We start from the raw sequence: 10,619 nt of genomic DNA on the forward strand, positions 1-10,619 counted from the left end.
GAGGACCAGAGTAAGAAAGGTCAAGGGTTTTCAATAGCTAAGATGGCGAAGAGGAACATGAAGGAGAAGACAGTGTCGTTCCGTCTTTCACTTATAATCCTGGCTTACTCACGCCTCTGACTCACGCTACCCGGGAATCTGTCCTAACAATGGCATACCGACGAGCCCGATTCGTCACGATGGTTAGTTTAGTACAGTTCTGCCTCCGTTCAGACTGCTAATCGCAAAATCATCCAGGAAAGGTTCCATACATGCGTCATCTAATCATTCAACGAGGGCCACAGCTAAAGACTGCACCGATGCGACCCATAGTTGTGCATCATTGTCACTAAGCTGCCGATGAGTGATACCGCTATCACCATCACCCTCTCCATGTCGCTATCCTTCTACACCCGTGGCTCCTCTATAAAAGGGACACATGGCAACCGCCCGCCGTACATAGAGGTTGGATGTTCAACTCGGGCACGCCTGCAAGGTATAAGTTTTTTGGACTACAACTTTTTTGGAAGATGACGTACTTCAGGGCCAACTTGCAAGCCCTCTACTACTTCACGGAGGCCAAGCGCAGAGCCGAGAGGACTTCGAAAAAAGAACGTGTCAACCGGAGTAAGTTTTCGCTATTGTAAAACGCCGCATCGTTGAGAAACTTACTCTCGGCCGCGAGCATGGCCTCTCAAAGGGAGAACGTTTTATTGAGAAGTAAGGGGAAAGGAAATTAGGGCAAGGCTGTCTTATTTGCTGGTATTCTTGGACTTCGTCACTGCAGTCTTCTGCTCGGTATAATGGCGGCCGCGGATTTCGAGAGCTCCCACGCTTTGTATACCTCGGAAAACTTGGACGTTCAGAGCAGGAACGCTGTTCGTCGCATTAACGAAAGAATCTCCATTTTCCGAATTTCGCGCATTTGTCTCGACGACTTTTTAGAAGTTGTTCATAATTATGCGCGCCGTGTACTTAACCGCGTGCATTTTTGACATGGATAAAGAAGAAGCAGAAAGGGTCGTTTCGTTCGAAATGGCGAAGAATATGTGTGAGTACACCTTCGTTTTAAACACAAACCAGATGCACTATTGTCATTCCTTAGTTTCGTTGTTCAGCTACGCTACTACGAGTGTATACATTTTGTATTCACAAATCTGTCACTTTCAACAATATTTCTAGATAGCGCTTCACATGGATCAATCAATATTTTTTGTCACTCGTTTTTGTTCTTGCTGAATTTGACACGTACCATTGCTAGCGAGCCTACTCCACCACTAAGGCTATCTTTATATACAGTGAACTGTAAGCTGTACTGCGTTCTCTGCCGACCTGTTGTCCATTTCATGTTAGAACGATAATTGGCTATAAGCTGCAGAAAATGCTTCAAATGGGTCCAAACGTTGGCGGCAGCCTGAGACATTTCCTTCTCGATCCCTGCACAGTCAGTTCAAACCGAGCAAATTGGAGATCATGAACACAGCTTGTCAACCTCCATTTCAGACATTTAGATAAATGTTTATATGCTTTGTGTGTGTGTGTGTGTGTGTGTGTGTGTGTGTGTGTGTGTGTGTGTGTGTGTGTGTGTGTGTGTGTGTGTGTGCGTGCGTGCGTGCGTGCGTGCGGTTCATAATACATAAGTTTTACATCCCAAAACCACGACATGGGCGTCGTATAGTGGAAGGCTCCGGAAATTTTGACCATGGGGGGTTCTTCAACGTACGCCTCAGCCTAAGTGCACGGGGCTCAAACATTTTCGCCTCCACCGAAAATGCGGCCGCCGCAGCCGAGATTCGATCCCACGACCTTCGGTTCAACAGTCGAGCACCGTAACCGCCATAACCACTAGACCACCGCAGTGGCGTAGCCAGGGGGGGGGGGGGGGGCGCACCGGGCCCGTGCCCCCCCCCCCCCGAAATTTTTTTTGCCATGGCACACAGAGCACAAAATGACAATCGACCACATCTGCTTGCCCGGCCCCCACTTCAGATCCAGGTGGGGCCCCCCCCCCCCCCCCCGAAAAAAATTTCTGCCTACGGGCCTGGACCACCGTGGCGGGTTAAAGACTTGCACAGTGTAACTGCCCATGCATATGTGCAGGGAACCTCCGTGCGGTGCGTGAATACGTGGACGTCGTGGTGCGGCGCCTTCGCAACGACGTGCTGCTGGAAGATGTGGGGACGGCAGAACTGCGCAGCACGGGCGACCGCTGCGGATGGAAGCTGCGAGATGGCACCATCCGGGGCCTGGACCACATCAGCCATGACGGCAAGCCCTGGCTGATCCAGGTGCCGCACTGCGAAGGCGACGTCGGCACAACGGCGCCGCAGCGCTACGACGTGGCTGCCACGGTACTTGTGCGCGACTGCGACTTCGAGGCCGTGTACTACTACGCGGGCACCGGGCAACAGGTCTCGGGCAAGGTATCCGGAAAAGTGGAGATCGTGCGCCTGGACGTGGTCATTGCCCGTGAGTATACAAAGGGGTTCGTGTCTTATCATCAATGCTGAGCGATTCTGCTGTCGTGCGGGAGCGGGGCCCAGAGAGCTATAGCATTCTAAAGTATTTATTTCTCCTTCGTTGGGCTCTCTTCTATATGTGTAATTTGTCGCTCCGCAATCGGTGGGCCATGGCACTAGCATAGCCAGCGGAGTTAAAGGGTTTCACGCCCCACCCCCCGAAAATTTTGCGCACACATACAAACGCACCCACAAACATACAACATACGGTACGGCGAAACCCCCTCCCGCCCAATTTTTTTTTTCTTTGGTTACGCTACTGGGCCATGGCATGTGCGCAAGTCTGCTATAGACCATTTCAAAAGAGAGAAGGATCACATTTTCTTTCTGGGACGTTGCACGGGAGTACAAAGGCTGACATTACAGCCTCGGCAGTGCATTTTTAGGGGATCGCGCATATTAACAATAATCCAGAGCGGTTTATGGCTGTTCCCTCGGCGCCGCCATAATCCCCTTTGGGCTGTGCTAAATAGGCGCAGCCCCTCAAAAATGCACTGCCGAGGCTGTGACGTCGCCTTTGTAGCGGCGCCCAGGGTTCCACCATAATCCACTCTGGGCTGTTAATATGCGTGAGCCCCCCCCCCCCCAAAAAAAAAGTGCACTGCCGAGGCGGGGACGTCAGCTCCTATACTCGCGTGCAACAGCCGAGGAAGGAGATGACCCTTCTCTCCGCTGAGTCTTCACGCCGACACACGCGTGTGTTGGAGCGCCGTCTCTGCTGTCTCGTTGATTTTGCGATTTGCGAACTATCACGTTAAGAATGACGACCGCTGCCAGGCGGAAATAATTCTGGCCGTCATATTAAGGCGACCGCCTTAGATGCCTCATCAAACACGAAAAGTGACCGTCGGAGTCGGCGCCAACACAAGCGATGCAAAAAATCATCATCAACATGTGATGAAGTCGCCACATGACGTCAAAAATTGGCAAATTGTGTGGCTGCATCATGACATCATAACATGACATCGTCGCTTGGTCATAGGCAGGCCGATCCAGGAGGCACGTGAGGTGCAGAGAGATTGGAATGCCTCTGATCCCGGAGGCAGTGCAAAACAACGCTAGGTGCACAAGCTTTCGGGGGCGGGGGAACCAACGCAATCGAATGAGAAGAAAAAGGAAAAAAAATTGCGCAGCTTGCACTGAGTCGCGCAAGGCTGGGACAGAGCAGAGCTGGTCGTCCTTCGGCTGGTCCTGGCTTGACTATAGACACACGTGCGTTCACACGCCGACGCGCGAGGTATTCACGTTGTCAAGGTGTTTATTTCACGGCACTCGGCGACAATGCGCTATGGCGGCAGTAAGGCTGAGCACGGGCTCTCAGCACGAGTGGCGTTCTTCTCGAAAGGAGCCGAAGAGGATGACCCATTACACAGTTCCAAGGCTTCGCTACAACGTGATCACATTGTGATTCACGGGTATCGGCCGGCTAGGTATCGATTGGGAATCGCTTGGCAGTCAGAGCACAAAGTAGCTTAATTAGGCTAATTAACGTAATTGGTGTAATTAAGTTGCATATTCGAAACTTGGTCTCGATTAGCTTGCATCCCAAGTTGACCTAGACTTAATTGGCTGAATTAGCATAATAAGGCTTAATCTTAATTAAGCTTAGTTCGGCACGTCTTGTCGAGCTCGGCCTGACTAGGCACTAGTGATGCAGAACTATCGATGGTACTATCGATAGCTGAGTCACTATCGAACTATCGATGGTGAAAAATACTATCGATAGCGCTATCGATAGTACAACCAGTACAACATTCGATGGTACTATCGATAGTATAAAATCAATAGCCCCTACCCACTGCAGAATAAACTTGGTTCCCCGCGCGCGTGGTACACAGTGGAGCCGGAGGAGCAGGCTTAAGGGCAAGAAAGTTGACATGATTGTGTTCTTCACCAGAGTGCTTTACTGACACATGATCATAAAGTCAAACTGTTCAGCTGTAGCGGAAAGGAAGCCTTTACAGTTGATGGGACTGCGCGGCTTCAAATTGATATTGCATTTTATGATTTCAATATAAAAAAAAAAATATCAAGAAGTTAATAGTAAGGTGTAACAGGTTGCTTTAGGATACGAATTTATTGATGGATATATTACGCCATTTTCACTGCGGAAATAATTAATTTCTCTGCCAAAAATTGCTCATAAATTAAGCGAAGCCGGCAGTGGGCTATCACAAATTTATTGGCAATATGGCGGACCAGCAACCGCTTCATTGTTCACACCACTATCGATAGTATTGTCACGTAGTTGTGACGGTGAAGAATGCTGCAGCAAGACTGGGAAATACGGAGCTCTTTATTTGGGCGAACTTGTGCCCAGAAAATCAAAACTCAAAATACAAGCGATACATGCTGCGCACCGATAGCAGCGGGAGCAGTCGTCAACCGTCGAGTAATCTGATCATCGGTGGAACACGTCCCCCTTTGTACATCAGTAATCAAACCTTCTAGCGTTATCGCTGGTGCTCGCGTAAACTCTCGAATAAACTTGACTATTCGCATCCAGCGCGTAATCTTAACAGAATGATCTCAAACAATTGTGAAGCATCTCAAACATTACGGCGCGGTCTGCGTCAAACGTTGCTAAAAGTCCTTGCGGGTGAAACCCGAATACGTCAAAACAAAAAAAATAAACAGGCGTGGCACTAATATCACTACAGTCATATTAACGATGGTACTACCAATTGCACTATCGATAGTTTGTCGATAGCAGCACTATCGATAGTTTGTTTACACTATCGATACTATCGATAATCAATTTACCGATAGTTCGGCATCACTACTAGGCACACCAGAATCTCAACTCGGCTTAATTAGGATTTGTCTTCATTAGCTTAATCATGTTAGCGAATTACGTTTTACCATGATCAACTAGGCTTAATTAGGATTGGCTATAATTACCTTGTCTTAAAGGGCTCTGCAACACTTTTCCAAGTAGCCATGGAATGGTTTCGCTGAAGGAGCTTATTGCCTCACGAATCGACCGCCGCAAAAATTTTTAGAATCCGTGCAGTACAAAGAGTTGTTCTCTCTACTCTCGTCCCGACGAACGCGCTGGAAAGTATGCTGGGGGGGCATGGCACGGGAGAAGGTACGTGCGCTTCTTTTCTTCGAAAGCGCGGCGTACTTTCAGTGCTATCGCGTGGGCAAGTGGCGGCCTCCCGCGGCGGCCGTCCTAACTACCGAGCGCGCCATCTTCAATTCAGCCAATGGCGTCAATGAAGCAGCGATTTTGAGTAAACAGAATCGTTTGTCCAGAAGAGGAAGCAATTTTAGGCTGACTGAGAATTTATTGTAAATCCCAGGCCACGTGCTAAATATGTTTGCGGCGACTGCCGCAAACATATTTAGAATTCAGCAAGTATGAGCGGGGTTAGAGATTTGCTGCACGCATAAGTACGCATAAGCGCTTTCTCCTTTCGTAAATTTTTTCTTCAAACGCGCGGCTTACTTTCAATGTGAGAGCGAGTGCGCACGCGGGAACGTGGCGGAATCCTACGGCGACAAGGGTAACTATGGAGCTCACGAAGCTCAATTCAGCCAACGGCCGTGGACTTCGGGTATATGGCGCAGTAATTTGGTTATATGGCATCATTTGTAGAGAGAAGAGGGAACGATTTCTAGTCGACTTTGAGAATTAATTGCAAGTTCAAGGCCGCGTGCTGCGCTATAATGTTTGGCTTGCATTTTCTCAGGAGCCTCGACTACCGGTCGGCAGCGTTTTCTGACCATGCTGAAAAAGTGCTGCAGGGTCCCTGTAACTTGGCTTGACGTGGCCATGCCGGCATGATGATGAGTGTTTCTTGTTTACATCACGAGTCGGACAAACGGCGGTCATAACAGCTGTGCTGTAAAGAAGATGGCTTTCGGCTTCAAGTCATCTTAAATGACTGTATAACAGACCCTGTGAGTTTTTCGCCGGCCTGTGGGCCAATGCACTTGCTGCGAAGCAAAGGTCAACATGTGCGATGGCATTGATCCATACACATAGGCGGAGAGTTTTCATTTTACCGGAGGGGGCGGGGGGTCAGACTTGCTCTTCCACATTTCTCTCTCTCTCTCTCTCTATATATATATATATATATATATATATATATATATATATATAGAGGGTCCAACTTCCAAATTAAAGAATTTAATGCAACTTTAATCTCTTAGGTGCTGACACTGTGATATCATTATGAAGGTCTGTAAGTAGGAGGCTCCAGATTTATTTTTCAATTTACACAAAGACATCGATCCACCTCGTAACTCTTAGCTCAAAGCGAAAAAGGCAGCATAGGCTGCTATTCGTTGACTGCATCGCGTAAAATCGATTCCCGCAATGCGTGGGATCTGCCAATTTTTTTTATTAATAGGCTTTACTTTGTTAAAACATGCACCAGACAGGAGTCAGTAGGCTAACGCTAGCACGGGAAGCTTTAATTATATGCCTGTGAATTCAATTAAAGATAGTGGCAGAGTTTTTTAAGGCAAAGGCCGAAAGCAGTTCTCGGCTGATAGCCAATACCGTTTGCTACCACGAATCTTTCCGCCAAAGGTTGTTTTCTGGACGAGTAATGGAGTTGCTCATTGGTGACCGAACTTGTAGCAAAACCCTTTACTGATAAATCAAAAATGAGTACCATCTTTTCTCAGCACTTTTATAGGGAGGCATGTCGAAGGGTACCAATTTGTAGGCAGCCAAGAAATTACCCATTTTTTATTGGCGAGTAAGTTTATGCAAAAGCATTCACTGACTGACTGTGTCGGGATTGCTTTGTATTCTCAGTAGCATTTTTTGTGTTCTCGAAACCATTCACTACGGGGTTCAAGACAATTAGAGCGCAGTTCTTAGCAGGGGTGTAGCCAGAAATTTTTTTCCGGAGGGGGGGCACCTCCTTGATCTGAAAGGGGGATTGGGCAGGCAGATGTGATCAAGTGTAATTTTGAGCTCTGTATGCCATGGCAAAAAAAAAAAAAAATTGCGGGGGGGGGGGGGGGGCGGCACGGGACCGGTGCGTTGAGAGTCATCTCCGATGGTGTAGGCGGCGTAAGCGATAACGCGAACGAGGACGAAACAGAGTGAACCGAACATGGAGTCTGTTGATATCACAAAATACTGGCCTCTAACCTCGCTTTCTTCCTCCGTTGCGCGTGCTGGCCCCTCGGTCGGAGCTCGTGGGCATGTAGGGCTGGCACGTGCACTGCGGCTGGCTTCGCTTGTCATAACAGGTCTGTCGGCATTTCACTTGGTTCGCGACGCCTGCAATACACTGAGTAATGTGCGTAGCACTCGAGCGCTGGCAGTTTCTGTGGCAATATGTAACGAATGTTACATTGGTACAACTGCGGATAGTCAAAACTTCAAACACAGCTGGTGTTGCCCGAACACGAAGCTGCCCTCAGCGAATTAGGCAGTATCGTAATCGTCGGTGAATTTTTTAGCTTGTTATAGCTTAAGTCGTCGCTTCAGTTGTTCGTCAACACAACATATTCTGCACGTACAAATCCATTGGAGGGTCATTTTCTACTGAATGTTTGACTTGTCACTGGCCCATGAGCCGAACTTTAAAAGCCTGAAATGATAAGGAAGCGGGCATAAACAGCCTTCTGTGAAATAGCTGCCAGACAGGACGGCCAACAGTATGTTGTCAATGGATGGGGACCCACGCCAAGCTCTTAAAAAATATCCTGGGCCGGCGCCAGGGGGGGCTCTGCCCCCCAGCCCCCCCGTACTCTCCGCCTATGTCCATACATGTGTGCCAGGAGCGACACGACGATGGACGTTGACCAGCTAGCGGCTACGATGCATGCTGACATGGTCATCCTCTGCCGGTTGACTGCTCACTGTGTCCACCGCTTTGACGACCAGCTGCCGTTCTTTGGTGTGGTTTTGTACCAAGCCGCAGACGTAACGCCTGGTCCTGCGCCGCTACCATGTCCTAAATGCTAGCTCGGCACCCAGTCCGAGTTTGTGTCACCCATTGGACATGCCTGAAAATTGCGAAACATGACAGAACCCACCCCAAGCAAGCCGCATTCTCTCAAAATCAGTAAAACCTGGCATGCCGCTGTGTATGAAACTGCAAATGAAGCGCGTAAATGACACTGTAAAAAGAGCTCGTTTAAACTCAGCATGCAATACAGCAATAACCTTATAGTCTGATTGCAATACGCAAATCACAATTGAAGGTGCCCATGAAGCAGCAGAAGATCCAGACTGCAGCCTATCATCGCACATGTCAGCATTGCAATGCCGTACTGTTACTGAACCCACACAACGCAAAAATAACAAACCCTGCACAGAGAAAGGTCAGTGCTGTGGTAGCTGTTTACTGTGATGGTGGCCACCTATCCCATACGCCTAGGAAGTGACGTCTGTGAAAACAAACTGAACGTGAAAGGACGTACGGCTATTATGGCTTTAGGGTGAACGTGAGCCCGCTTGAAGTTGGCTGGTCCAAGAAAAAGTGGTGGACAAGTGCAAGGTCCCCACCATACACTATACTTAGTGTATATGGCTTTGTCTAGAAGCCATGTACAGTAAATACCGTGGGAACCACTAGTCAACCACCAGCAGATGGGGACTAGAGTTGCTGTACGTGGCTCGATTTAGGAAGCATCTACAGTAACTCTGGTACACATGTTAATTCATTTGTAAAAAAAAATATGGGTAGCGGAGCTCGATCTTTAGACAATCATGCCAAGGAAAGGAAATGATAAATGGACAGTTTTATTCAAATAATCCTGTGCATTTAATTACTAGCGTTGGTTACATCAGTCTTAGGAAGATTTTATAATTTTTTCAAAGTTAAATGGAAATTTAATGCAGTGATTGTGCTTCTGTTAATCAAAAATTTGCTTCCATGCGTCATGCATTCTCTTAGCTTCACATAGTTTATTGTTACACCATTGGCACATGGGGTGTCGCTTAAGCAAACGTTTCGACGAGCGGACTTTTCTTCAAGTTGCAACCTTGAAGAAGATGAGTCCACTGTCAAAATGTTGGCTCCAGTGACACCCCGTGTTTCAAGAATTTTTCATATTTTCAAGATTCCGTCTTCGCTTCAACTTCTACCGAATTTGGCAGTTATATTAAACACCATCAGAGAAACTGCGCGAAAAAATGTGGACAAAGCTAGAAAAGAACAGCACAAACGCATCAAAACCCTTTGTCCCTTTGTCCGCAATTTTTTCGCGCTTCCCTGATAACGGCATACCAACTTGCCCAACAGTCTATTATTCTAAGTTATATAGAGACACGTGAAACCCAACGATAATGGAAGGCCTGAGTATGGCTAATTCCTTTTTACACTCAACTTATTTTTGTGACAGACCCAGAGGGGCCAGGTGGCACGCCTGAAGTGAAGGTGTTCGAGGCAAAGGAATTCACAGGCCTGACACTTGCCAAGGGGAACATTGGCATACTTCATCAGAAGCTCATCACGGAAGTCACCGCGGAGGCTGTGCGCAGCTGCGTTGCACAAGCGATGACCTCACGTATAGCACCCCTTCTGACCACTGTGCTCAAGGGCATCGCTTATCCAGAATTCACCAACATGCAGTCATAAAATAAATGCATGTGCTCTGGAAAAGTGCCTGACGACTACGGTCTAAGCAGTCTAAGCTCACAAAACTAACGAGGAAATGGTACTGTTATTATGTGAACGCCAAAGTGCGAAATCTTCTTTTCATAAGATGGCTTCCACACACACTCTGTACTCCAGTTCTGAAGAAATAAAGATGTTTTGATTGTTCGCACAGTAAGGCTCACACAAACCTTGGCTCTGACTCTGTGTGTAATTCTGCTGCCTGTCGTCAATGTGTGGTTTCCCTGCTGTGTACCCCAAGGAGACGCCATTTTCGCTGAGAACAGAAGAGAGTTGATATTATATCCTGGTCCTGTTGTGCCTGTAAAACTGCTTCTTATGTAAGCCATTTCTGGAAAGTTAACGTTTCTGCCAGACTCCTTAACTAGCAGATTAAGAGCCCCAAGCCTAAATGCTGTTCTCAAAGACATACAGGTTTTCATTTAGAGTAGCCAACTTGTCCTCTCGGCCTACGTCGTTCAGTCCTAAATTAAAGAAAGAAGTTGATAACATGCTTCTGAAACTTTTCGTTAACTGATGTTTCAGTCTT

The 10,619-nt window shown here is 47.7% G+C and overlaps 1 protein-coding gene across 1 annotated transcript; it reads left to right on the forward strand.

The window, feature by feature from the left end:
- Positions 1-509: 509 nt before the first annotated feature.
- Positions 510-10,245, forward strand: LOC119381526 (uncharacterized). Its single transcript, XM_037649300.1, has 3 exons — positions 510-606; positions 2,080-2,448; positions 9,816-10,245. The coding sequence occupies exons 1-3, from the start codon at positions 510-512 to the stop codon at positions 10,049-10,051; spliced, it is 702 nt and encodes a 233-aa protein (XP_037505228.1). The 3' UTR covers positions 10,052-10,245.
- The last annotated feature ends 374 nt before the right edge of the window (positions 10,246-10,619 follow it).

The sequence above is a fragment of the Rhipicephalus sanguineus genome, chromosome 2 (genome assembly GCF_013339695.2).
Source record: "Rhipicephalus sanguineus isolate Rsan-2018 chromosome 2, BIME_Rsan_1.4, whole genome shotgun sequence".
NCBI classification, from domain to species: domain Eukaryota; kingdom Metazoa; phylum Arthropoda; class Arachnida; order Ixodida; family Ixodidae; genus Rhipicephalus; species Rhipicephalus sanguineus.